Source organism: Mustelus asterias, chromosome 13 (assembly GCF_964213995.1).
Source record: "Mustelus asterias chromosome 13, sMusAst1.hap1.1, whole genome shotgun sequence".
Taxonomy (NCBI): Eukaryota; Metazoa; Chordata; class Chondrichthyes; order Carcharhiniformes; family Triakidae; genus Mustelus; species Mustelus asterias.
This window is the reverse complement of record NC_135813.1, coordinates 66,983,697-66,996,386: the sequence shown is the minus strand read 5'-3', so window position 1 is coordinate 66,996,386 and position 12,690 is coordinate 66,983,697. Positions and strand designations below refer to the sequence as shown.

The 12,690-nt window shown below is 46.3% G+C and overlaps 1 protein-coding gene across 2 annotated transcripts in view; it reads left to right on the top strand.

Annotated features, from left to right (window-relative positions):
* The first annotated feature begins 2,165 nt into the window (after positions 1-2,165).
* znrf3 (zinc and ring finger 3) overlaps positions 2,166-12,690 on the top strand; it is a 254,449-nt gene continuing 243,924 nt past the window's right edge. For both annotated transcript variants that reach the window (XM_078227654.1, XM_078227652.1), the window contains exon 1: positions 2,166-2,631. In XM_078227654.1, the coding sequence (XP_078083780.1) occupies positions 2,425-2,631 (207 nt within the window). In that variant the 5' untranslated portion in view covers positions 2,166-2,424. The remainder of the gene's footprint in view (positions 2,632-12,690) is intronic.

Here is a 12,690-nt window from a genome sequence, read left to right as displayed (position 1 = left end):
TCCCAAGTCTAAAGATGTGCGGGTTAGGTTGATTGGCTATGCTAAATTGACCCTAGTGTCAGGGAGGTTAGCAGGGTAAATATGTGGGGTTACGGGAATAGGGCCTTGGTGGGATGTAGTCGGTACAGACTCAATGGGCCAAATGGCCTCCTTCTGTATTGTAGTGATTCTATGATCCAGTGTCATTTTATTTTGACAACCCTCCTGTGAAGTGTCTTGAGATGTTTTTGCTACTTTAAAGATGCTATATAAATGCAACTTGTGTTTTTGTTCAGAAAGTATCCATCCAAATGTTATTGGGGGGGGGGGGGCTTTGCAAAGGAGGTCTGTGAGGAGACGCAGTGGTTTATGTCGAGGTTCACCCTGAGCAATGCTGTGACGCAGGACCGTGTGTTCTATGAGCTGTTCCCAGGGAGGTACAATGAGATTAACATTCACTGTAGCTGGAGGACCATCAAGTCAGTGGAAGACGCTCTTCACTCTTTCTGGGCAAGGAATTGTCAATGGCCACAAGTTGCAGAGTGGCACATTCCACAGTCGAGGACTATGTGCTGAGGGATGCACTAAAGCCTGGGGCAGCCTCTACAGGGAAGCAATGGGGCAAAGACTACTGTCTAAGATTGGAAGCTGCCTGGAACCCCTCAGACTGCATATTTGACATGGAGTGTACATAGTAAATATTGAGTGCACTGCAATTGTACTGAGGGCACCTCAGAATGTAACATGCTGTAATGGAGAGAAGTTGAATTTGATTGCACTTTCTGTAATATCCAGTTTGAAAGATGTTGGAACGTACTTTCGCATTTTTTAAGGGCAGCATGGTGGCACAGTGGTCAGCACTGCTGCTCACAGTGCCAGTGACCCGGGTTCCATTCCAGCCTTGGGTTACTGTGTGTGGAATTTGCATGTTCTCCCTGTGTCTGCATGGGTTTCCTCCCACACTCCAAATATGTGCGGGTTAGGTGGAGTGGCCGTGCTCAATTGCCCCTTAGTGTCAGCGGGACTAGCCAGATAAATACATGGGGTTACGGGGATAGGGTGTCTCTTAGAATCCCTACAGCACAGAAAGAGGCCATTCGGCCCATCGAGTCTGCACCAACCACAATCCCACCCCGGCCCTACCCCCATATCCCTACATATTTACCCACTAATCCCTCTAACCTACGCATCCCAGGACACTAAGGGCAATTTTAGCTTGGCCAATCAACCTAACCCACACATCTTTGGACTGTGGGAGGAAACCGGAGCACCCGGAGAAAACCCACGGGAGAATGTGCAAATTCCACACAGACAGTGACCCAAGCCGGGAATCGAACCCAGGTCCCTGGAGCCGTGAAGCAGCAGTGCTAACCACTGTGCTACCGTGGTTAGCACTGATCTGCGTGAGATTGCTGTCAATGTAGTCTCGATGGGCCAAATGGCCTCCTATTGCACTGTGGGGATTCTATTCTATGATTAAAGCAAAGTATATTTCTGAAAAAAAGTTCAATGTGCACATGTTGAAAACTCACAAAAAAGGCCATTCATCCCATTGTGCCAGTTTGTGTCTCTCTGTGAAAAGAGTTATATTCAATCGCCTTACTCATTCCCCCGCCTGCAATTCTCTCCTTTCTTCGCGATTTTGATCTCTTTGGGAAGTTACCATTGTAGCTTTTCTCCACCACCACCCCCCGGCCCCCCGACATTTTCACACGAACTGTTGCAAAGTTTAAACACATCGGTGCGGCTTTAAAAGTCTGAGCCAGCGAGCGAGCGGCGCAATTTCCATCCTGGGACCAAAAATCCACCCTCGCTGCTTTTGGCTGCGGCGCCTCTGATTCCCCTTTTTTTCTGCGGGGAAGCCGAGCCTTGGGCAGGCTGCAGAGAAGCACAGTAAAAGCAACGCCAGCCCAAGCTCCTAAATAGCCAGGAATCCAGGGAGGGGAAGGGGAACTCCAACTCCTCTCGTTTTAATTTGGGGAGGAGGTGGTGGCAAAAATATAGCTACAGGTCGAATCGGTTGAGTTTTAGCCCTGTTGAGAAAAGTGAATGGGGTCAGGAAGATTGGTGGGTGGGGATAACCCTGCCTGGATCACGTGCTGTGGATCAAAGGAGGGTACCGCCTTGTGGGAGCTGGGAAGAGAGAGAAAAGAGTGAGTGTGTAAGAGGGAGAGAGAGAGCAGACACACAGGAGAGTTATGTCATTGACAGGGCTAACATAGATAGCCCAGGCAAAGGAAGCAGATCCAGGCTGCCCAAGACATCTTCTACTATTTCGTCTGGTTTCCACTTCTACCGAGAAACAAACAAAACAAAAAGTTACATCTTGTGCGGATATGTATCTGTGAAAGCCAAGGCAAGAGAAATTAGGAGGAGAAAAATAGACTCAGCAAGCCAGCATTAAGCAGAAAGTATGAGCCGGGCGGAGCTGGTACAGCCGGCAAGATGATGTTGGGGAGTGTTGGCGAGTGGGTGCTCTTGGTAGTGTTGGTGGCAAGCGGGGGCTCGGTGTGTGCCAAGGAGACTGCCTTTGTGGAAGTGGTGCTTTTCGAGTCCAGTGCCAATGGTGAATATACAACTTTCACAACCGACTTGCAGGGACGTTTCTCCCGGGCTGGAGCCACCATCAGCGCCGAGGGAGAGATAGTTCAGGTAAGAGAGTGAGAGAGGTGGGGTGGATTCAAACCCCCCCACAGATCAATCCTTCCTCTGGACTGGCAGCACAGAACTGTAACCCCCCCCCCCCCTCCCAACTCCCCTCCCATCACCACCCCAACCAGAAAGCTAACAGAGAATACCCCCCAACCACACACACACACACACACATACAAGCGTGTGTTGGAAGTTTTGCTAAGAGTTTTAAGTTCACACACTCAACAAGATGGCTCCGATCTTGGCTGGAAAGGAGCTTGAACGGAGGTTCAAATCCATAAAGCACATCGCTTATCGCTGCTGCCCTGCCAGTTATTGATCTCGCTGTCAACAGTCCCCTGTCCAAACCCCGTCTGGTGGTGGAGGTGGCGGGGGGGGGGGGGGGTAGAAACTTCTAATGGGACCGAGTTAACAAAGTTTGTCACAACGTGTGTAATTTTTTTCGGGTAAAAGAATTAAGCTGCAGTGTGAGGAGAGGTGGGTGGGCACACTCTGTCTCCCACCAACAGCACCCCCCCCCCTCACACACACACACATACACAGGAGGGTGTTTTGAACTCAGTTTGCAACTGTGGGTATAATTTGCTGATGTTTAATTTGCTGATGTTTAATTTGCTGCATTGTGGGGTTTTTTATTTTGAATCGTCCTCATTTCATAGTCTGAAGCCCCCCAGCATCAGCACTGGCTGCACTGCACGTGGGGGATTGGTAAGAGTGTGGGGACTTTGACACGAATGCAGCCTCTCGAATGGCATGTGGGCATGTGAAATGGTTACTTCCAATGCGTTTTTCCAATAGATGTATAGATATAAGTAAATGAAACGCCTTTGAGTGGAGTAGAGAATCCGATTGTACATCAGCAGTCAGTCTCTGGTTTATCAGCGTGCTCGGGATCATGAAGAAATCTGGTCGATTTGAGACTTTCACAGATTACCATGACAACTGCTAAGAGGGCCACTTAACCAGGGGGTTTATTTCCAACCCACCCCAAAAGCAACAAAAATTATTTGCATTAGTTCTGTTGTGCGAATCGTGGTTCAATTTCGGATTGTGTCCCCAATACTGTGTCTGCGATTTAGTATTAACATGGGTGGCAGAACATGTGTCCAAACATCCCTGTTAACCCCCCCCCCCAATCATTTGTTCTGCCAGGGGTAGTTGTGAGTGCAGTTGCAATGGGGTTGGCTTGTTTGTAATAGCCTCCCATGTGTGTAGTATAGCCTGCGATTCCCCCTTCTCTCTCACACACACATCTAATTATTAAAAACAGCTAGGTGTTAGTGAGACGTGAGGGAGAGAGTTCCCCTCGCCTGATCAGAGTAGCTCGTTCCACACACAGTATGTGACAATGTGCTCCGGCGGTAAAGAAGTACCTCTTGTTAGGTCCTTTGTAACTCAATCCTCCCTGGGATAGGGAGAGGGAGAGAAACTATTTTTTTGTGTGTGTGCTTTGTTGCAGCTGTAGAGTGTGTGTGTGTGTGAGAGAGAGAATTTCACTCATTGATCAAGCGGAAAACATGTCCTGATTTTTAAACCATTAGAGGGGGGGGGGGAGATAAAAACAAAACATGTTGTTATTGATTTGCCTTTTTGTATAGCTCGCCGAGCAGAACTAGTGAAGGGGGAAAGAATGTGTCCCCCACCATCCGTATTGTTAATAAGACACTCCGGATGTTGCGGAGATGTGGGTTATGGGAATTCTTTTAATATAAATCAAAATTTTTTTTGACTACTAATAATGTCACCACCTTTGTCCTTGGAAGTTAATTAAATCTCTGGGTGTAATAACCCATATACTGGTGGGGGGAGGGAGAGGAAGAGCTGCGACTGATCCTGGGAAGTCAGTGAAACTGACCTGAAATCGACAAGCAGATTTTCTGTGAGAATGCAGCGATTTAATTTTTTTTTCTCTCTTTAAAAGAAATGATTGAGCTGGGAGATTTCCCCCCCTCCCCACCCTCCTGGCTACGATTTAATAACTGTCATAGCGACGTTAAAACTGCCTTTGCCTTCAAAGCTGGTAGTTAAATCCGGTTTGTCTAGACGCACATCAAAGTAATCCCAATTCAAACATCAAAGGGAGATTTCCACACACATACAAAAAGCCTCCGCCGCCTCGCTCTGCGCTTCGCTCGCCGAGGCACAAGAACATTTTCTTCTTTTGTAAAACAAACATTTCCTCGCTTTCTCCCCGATTGTTGTAAAGCTTGCGATAGATTTTTAAAATCTTTTAAAAAAAACTTCACAAAGCTCCAGCCCTTGCGGGGGGGGGGGGGGGGGGGGGGTGTGTGTTTGTTTTAGAGAAATGTGTCTCTCTCCCAATAGTGCCAAGAGGGGACTATCTTTCTCAAAAAGCATTTTGCCTGCGAGATAAAAGTTGGATTGTTAACTGGTAGACGTGCGCTGCATCAAGTACAAGGGCTTAGGAGTTGGGAGTTTTCAAGGTCAGCTCGCTACCTAAGTACCCTAAAGCTTAATATATGTTACCTATTTGAATAATCCGCTCATTTACAGCCACTTTTGCCTATAGTGGAGGATTTGCCCAGTTAATGTTTGAATTTGGCAGTTCTGAATTCCCCTTGGTTCCCGATCGCATGTTCCATTCCAAACACGCTTATCAATTGCATCACACGAGAGAAAAGAAGTGCTCTCTGATCAACAATGAACTGTGCTGTAGAGGGGCATGGGTAGTTTTTAAGTTTTGTCTGTAAGTCAATTATTAATAGGCCTGTTTTGTTTCTTCCATGTGACCTTTATTACCTAGAGAGTGTTTCTTTTTATATAATTTGGGGTTCATTATTAGTACGGCGTAAAGCTCAACTTAATAAAACATGGTGTGGAAAGGAAGGGGGGGATATCTTGACATTTGTTTTATTATAGAGGGACTGTGTTCTACACACAATGGTTCATAATTTATAGCAAATAAAGTTAATTTCACAGTAACTTCATTGCTGTGTTAATGTAAGCCTACTTGTGACTAATAAATAAAGTTTATATCTGAGCGGAGTTGCTGGAAGTGCCACAAAGGTGGTCTTTCTTCCTAAGTAGCTGCTTCGTGGAACCAGATACTGTCCCAAGCAGGGAAGGAGAATTGTTTGAGAGGGCAGCGTCCCTCTGTACCTTGGGAGAACATTGAAATGCACGATTTAAAAACGAAACAGAGACTTCTGAAACTGCAGTCCACCCACCTCAGCATGTGAATCTGCTTGTTCCCCGCCTCCTCCTGAGTGGAAGATATATATTTGCCCCCAGATTATTCCAGCCATTGCAAACCCTTTGATGTCAGTGATCATCCCAAATCCAGCCTAGTCATGCACTTTTAAAACATATTTCACTCCAATCAGACACCAAATCTTGAATTAAAGATTTGAAATTTGGCCCCTTTTTTATTCTGCCCTCTTGCTATTTGACTCTGTTTTGGAGGATGGGGGTTCGTTCTCTGTACAGCGAATGGAGAACTCAATGGATCCAACACCACCATAGTAACCTGTTGTGTAGAGACATTTGGGAAATGTGATCATATAAACGACAGTACAGTATTCACCAGCTAGCTGGGCTCTCCTTATCAAGTCAACAATAGCTGCATTTATACTCAGACCAAACCCTTTCGACTTCTCTTTTATTTTCCTTTGAAGCGCTCTTTAGATGGCTATCTTCCCACCTTCAGCTGGCTTTGTTGAGTAATAATTTGCATCTCCCTGCAAAACATTGGACTCCTTTCCGTAGGGAGAAGATAGGAAATCATGTGTGTGTGTTTTTATTACATTTTTTTTCGGGGGGGGTGGCTAGTTTTGGCCTGAAGCTATAGCTTTTACATTTCACTGCACACCTTTCAAAAGCCTTCTTTTTCTGTGTAAAGTTATCTTTTGAGTGGAAGTATCTGTGCAGTCACAGGTCCATAGATATTGCATGCATGGCTGCCCTGAATGAAGTCTCACATTACAATGTGCTCATACATTTCAGGCATGTTTTGTGAATATAGTTTTGCTCCACAAGGTAATGTCAGAGAGTGTTCAGACCTTAATGTCGCCGAATTGAAGGTACCATTTCACTGGATGGCCCAAACCATTGGTCACAAGTAGATTGTAGCCCCGTACAATTTCTGTTCGTAAATTGCTTTTTCTATTGTTTATTTGATCTTTTTTTTCATTTTCTACGGGCATTGACCAAATTTGTTGGCCCCAATTCGCCAAAAAGGAAGAAAGGTTATTTGCTATTTCATATCTTACCATCACTGCAAATATCTTATGTTTAGGTTCCATGCTCCACGTGACTGTGCTAGCCTATCTGTGTAATCTCCTCCCACCCTACTATAACCCTAACCTGATTACAGTTACGTGAAGTGTTTTGGGATACTTTACTAAGTGGCAGTTATTATGTAAATGAAAATTACATTTTAAGCTTGACAGCCTTTGCTTATTTCAATGTGGAATATGGATATCTCGGTATGAGTTAAGGTTCAGTGTAGACTATGGATATCTAGGCATGAAATAAGATTCAGTGTAGAATACGGATGTCTAGGTGGGAGTTACGGTTCAATGTAGAATATGGATATCTAGGTGTGAGTTAAGGTACAGTGCAGAATATGGATGTCGAGGTGTTAGTTAAGGTTCAGTGTAGAATATGGATATCTGGGCATGAGTTAAATAGTGTGGAGTATGGACATCGGTGTGAGTTAAGGGCTGCAATTCTATCAATGCTTGATTTCTTCTATTATTCAGAATCCTGGAACTCCCTCCCTGTCAGCATTGTGGATATGCCTGCACCTCAGGGACTGCAGCTGTTCAAGAAGGCAGCTCACCACTACCTTCTCAAGGGCAATTAAAGATGGGCAATAGATGCTGGCCGAGCCAGCAACTTCCCCCTTGGAATTAAAATGTTAAAATCACTCCTATTCCGAAGCCTCGGGTACCTGCTGAATGCAATTCCACTCATTCAGGTGTCCATTCTTCAGATGTGGCCCTGAGTGTGTTGGCAAGTCAGTTTTATCTTGGGAGACAGTTCAACCCTGTTTTGTGGCCAAGTCCAGGGCACATTGGCACATTCCAGTGCAATCCCAGCATGACTGAATCCTGGGACTGTTTCTCTCTCCTCCCCCTCACCTTTCATTGGGGCGCTTAGGGGCATCTGTGGCAGCTAACTCAACATAGAGTGAGGACATTTTGACTGGTCGATTCAGTTTCTTTACACTATCGGGGATTGCTATTGGACTTTTGATATCATAAACCTCATAAATCAAGAGGAATACTCAAATATTTGAACCCTAGCTGAGCCCCATTGATGGTATATTACAGACTTTGTCACATCGGGTGTGCATGAGTACGCTGTTGTGTATATATGAGTATTTGAACCATCTTTCAAAAATATCCTTCTCACTGTTTAGAAGCAGGGAAGTTGTAGAGAATGCCTAGGTTAATGGATGAAAATATTTCGGTTGATGGTTGTGTTTGAGCTGTAGGTAAACAGAATCTCAATAGATAAAAGCAAAATACCATGGATGTTGGAATCTGAAACAAAAACAGGAAATGCTGGAAAATCTCAGCAGGTCTAACAGCATCTGTGGAGAGAGAACAGAGCCAATGTTTGAGTCTGAATCCAGACTCAACATTAGGTCTGTTCTCTCTCCATCGATGCTATCAGACCTGCTGAGATTTTCCAGCGTTTCCTGTTTTTGAAACAGAATCTCATGTTATACCTTGAATATGCCAATGACTGGTGGTTAGCATCAGTTTCCACATTGTTCTGTTGCTGCATTGCTGCAATAAGGAATATATAGTATTTTTTTTTAAAAAGTGAATCATACAAAAGCTCAGTTGGTAATGTGCTCAAAGGCTGGGAAGGCTCTTGATTTGATTCACAGCACCAGGGACCCGGGTTCAATTCTGGCCTTGGGTGACTGTCTGTGTGGAGTTTGCACATTCTCCCCGTGTCTGCGTGGGTTTCCTCCGGGTGCTCCAGTTTTCTCCCACACTCCAAAGATGTGCAGGTTAGGCTGACCGGCCAAGCTAAATTGCCCCTTTGTGTCCCAAGATGTGTGAGGGATTAGCGGGGTAAATGTGCAGGGTTACGGGGATAGGGCCTGGGTAAGATGCTCTGCCAGAGAGTCGGTGCAGACTAGATGGGCTGAATGGCCTCCTTCTGCACTGTAGGGATTCTATGAATCCTCAGTGTGCCTGGAATTGGCTGGCTTTAGTTCCGTCCATGATAACTGTCTAGTCCCTCGGCTGCATCGATTGAGAATAGGATGGGAGCTCAATGATCTGCCCATGGTCAAGGAGTGTTCCTTCATCACCCAGACTCCCACAGGCAGAAGGGCCATTGAGGTGAGGTCCTAGAGCCTCGGTGTTGCTGCATGCCACACTGTAGCACAAGTCTGGAGCACTTGTGTTATGTGGAAGATGCTATACAAATACATATTAGCTGTTATTGACGGATGATCATTGCGGGGAAGGAAACATGCCATGGTCTTTGTAGCACTTAAGAAGGGGAAGTTAAAGTGAGTTTTGTTGGGGACATATGGGGAGGGGAGAGTGTATTTTTTCAAAGGACATTCACGACTTTGGGAGTGAAGGAAGTTGATGTGTAGCCAAGTGTTTAAGCGCTGGGAATCCGCTCTGATTTGCTGCAGGAGAGTACAGCGTAGTGCTTTTTACACTGCTGCCTCCCTTGAAGGCAGTGCCTTTGATTCAGGAGCCAATGGAGCAGTTGTTGACTCGGGAGTCCTGTTGCTGTAGCAGACGTGACACTTTCCCCCTGGTCTGTCCCCAGTCTGTGTGTGTCTAAGGTTCAGATCGCTGCAAGTGAGACACTGCTCCTGTACCATCCTGCACTTTCACCACCAGTGTGAAAGCAAGTCACACTTTGCACACACACAGAGGGGTGCACATGCTATGTATCTGACTGGGGTTGGTGCTGCAGCCTGCCTGTATGTGCTTGCATCGCTGCAGGCTAACTGTGCCAATGTGACAACATTTTAATTTAACAGGATCCGCTTTGATGCTCTTTTTGAAATATTTATGGGGACGTCCAAATCACTCCTTCGTTTCCAAAAATGCCAGAGCGATTGAATGCCTTCCTTTGAACTGGAGTTGTATATCTTTAAATTATTCTGTTAACATACTTGTGGCTTCTCAGGCCCCCAAAGGGAGGCCAGCTGATCTTTCTCTACACCCTAGCTATGACTGTAACACTACATTCTGCACTCTCTCCTTTCCTTCTCCATGTACGGTATGCTTTGTCTGTATAGCGCGCAAGAAACAATGTTTTTCACTGTATACCAATACATGTGACAACAATAAATCAAATCATTTTGCTTGCATTTTCCCCCTCTCATTCCAGTTACAATGTGGTGTAATATCTCCAAAGCCCCAGGAGCCAGCCTGCTCCGAGTTAACTAAGTTCAAATCCCCAGTTTATCGGCATGCCAACTGTGTCTCCCTGGAGATTTCCTGTCACCCCCCACTTCGATGTTCCCACAAACCGTTTTTTTAGCAATAAGATACTTAAATAACTTGATAAATTGTTCAAACACAATAAAGACACACTTAAAAAAAATTCCAGTGAGTTTTCTCTCCTGGTGTGCTGGCTACAGTAACCGGGAGATTTGGTCTTCTATCCTTAGAATCTGCAGGCCAACCCTGGAGGTTTGGCAACCAAAGGGAAGGTGCTGTGTGGTAAAGGTGCCATCATTAGTTTCAGCACTTTAATGTGGGGACGGGGCAAATCTCAGTCCCCTGATCACCCTATAACTGCATTGCAGTGTTAATGTAAGCCTACTTGTGACATTAATGAATGAACTTTAAACAGGATTGGGAAAGGGTGTGTATGTGTGTCTGCGTGCGTCTGTGTCTGTATGCGTGTGTGTCTGTGCGCGCGAACGTGCGTGTGTGTGTGTGTGGTGAGGGATCACATGGCTGAATAACTTGACACTGGAAATTCGATAATACAAGGTGGCTGCCGCCCCCTCACCCTAATGAGGAGTCTGCACCTTGTGTGGGGAGGTGGTGGCGCGTGTAAACAGAATGCTTTGCTCCAAAATGTATCTGCTCACCATTGAACTGCACCACACTAAGCGTGAAGTTGACTTGGCACCATGCTGCTGAGTGTGAGCAGGAGATTCTAGCTACTCATTTGGTTAGAGTTGGTCAGTGCGCTGCCCAGCACAGAACCACCAGTCAGATGGATCACTGGAGGGGGGAGAATGTGCCCGAGGAGAATTAGAATGCAGCATAAACAGCTCCAGGAGATCACAGGAGGTAGGGCGGGGGGAACCTTATTAATTACATCATATAGACCACTCTTGTAATATTTCTTGCTTCCCTGCCTTCGATCGCGAAGCTTCCAACAGCACACATGGACATCCAGTGACTTGCCGAGGAAGCGGCTTTGCTCATGTACAAACCTGTATGCTGAGCAATTCGACTGTGAGAGGCATCACTGTCAGACCTGACTGTACTGGCTGCTGAAGTCCATGTCTGCAACGCGTGCGCACACACACTCCCGCCCCCACCCCACCTCCCATAGCCCAGGGCAGGTGGCCACGGGGAGTCAGAACCCTGCCAAGTTTTTTTTCTTCTATCCCTCCCTGACCCAGGAGCATTAGAGTTCTGACCAAGGATCCCCCAGACCCGAAACTTTAGCTCTATTCTCTCTCCACGGGTGCAGTCAGACCTGCTGTGATTTTCCAGCATTTCCTGTTTTTTGTAGCATTAGGGCCTTGTTTTTTTTCAAAAATTCTTTCAAAAGATTTGTTCCTGGGATGTGGGCATCGCTGGCAAGACCAGCATTTATTGCCCAACGTTGTATCAGCTGAATGCTGCTGGGTCTGCGAGACGGAATCTGGGATCTACCCTGCCTCTACAGCCCAGCTGCTTACTGGAGAAACAGGAGAGTGCATGGGAGAGACTTTACAGTAATTACTCATTTTAATCTGATTTATATCGAGTAGAAGCTGCTTACGGCAGGCGCCCTTGGGGAATTCACATTCAGATGCTGCTAATAATGAAAATGTTTCGCTAACTGCAGGGTCCGAATCCAGTGCGGAATTGATGTCTCCTGCATTGGAGGGCTACTCTTATATTGGTGTGCTTTCACATTCTGGGGTCTCTGTGAAGTCATTCTTGCGTGCTCTTTGAATTTGACTCTCCCCGAACTCATTCAGATCAGGTTTGGCCTCCGGCGGATGGAAGTTTGATTTCATTGCATGCGCCCCAGCAACTGGCTGACACGTGCCAGACCCTGAAATCTGAATTCAAAAACCACCATGGAAATCCCTTGAAAGAGTGAACTTCAATTTGTTCAGTGCTTAGGTGAGGTGGCACAGTAGTTGGCACTGCTGCCTCACAGCGCCAGGGATCCGGGTTCAGTTCCAGCCTCGGGTGACTGTGTGGAGTTTGCACGTTCTCCCCGTGTCTGCATGGGTTTCCTCCGGGTGCTCCGGTTTCCTCCCACAGTCTGAAAGACGTGCTGGTTAGGTGCATTGGCCATGCTAAATTCTCCCTCAGTGTACCCGAACAGGCGTTGGAGGGTGGCGATTAGGGGATTTTCACAGTTACTTCATTGCAGTGTTAATATAAGCCTACTTGTGACACTAACAAATAAACTGTAAACTCCAGGTGCTCTGGTTTCCTCCCACACTCCAGAGATGTGCAGGTTAAGTAGGTGGACTGGCCATGCTAAATTGTCCCTCAGTGTCCAAAGATGTGTAAGTTAGATGAGTTAGCTATGCTAAATGTGTGGGTTTACGGGTTAGAGGGGAGGAGAGGACTTGGGTAAAATACTGTTCCAGAGAGTTTGTGCAGACTTGATGGGCTGATTCGCCTCCTTCTGCACTGTAGGGATTCTATGAGGACATCCCAAGTGCCTGTAATCACTGGTGTCATCTTGGCAAGTGTAGCAGCTTATCAGTCTATAGCCAGGTCCCACACCCAGGCAGGTTTACCATCTCATGTGCAGGGAAGCATCTCTGACAGTGAGGCACTCCTTCAGGGTTATGCTGGAGTGAGTGGCAGCTAAGATTTGGTGCACAATTCCACAAACTCGGGACTCGTGACTTTCAGA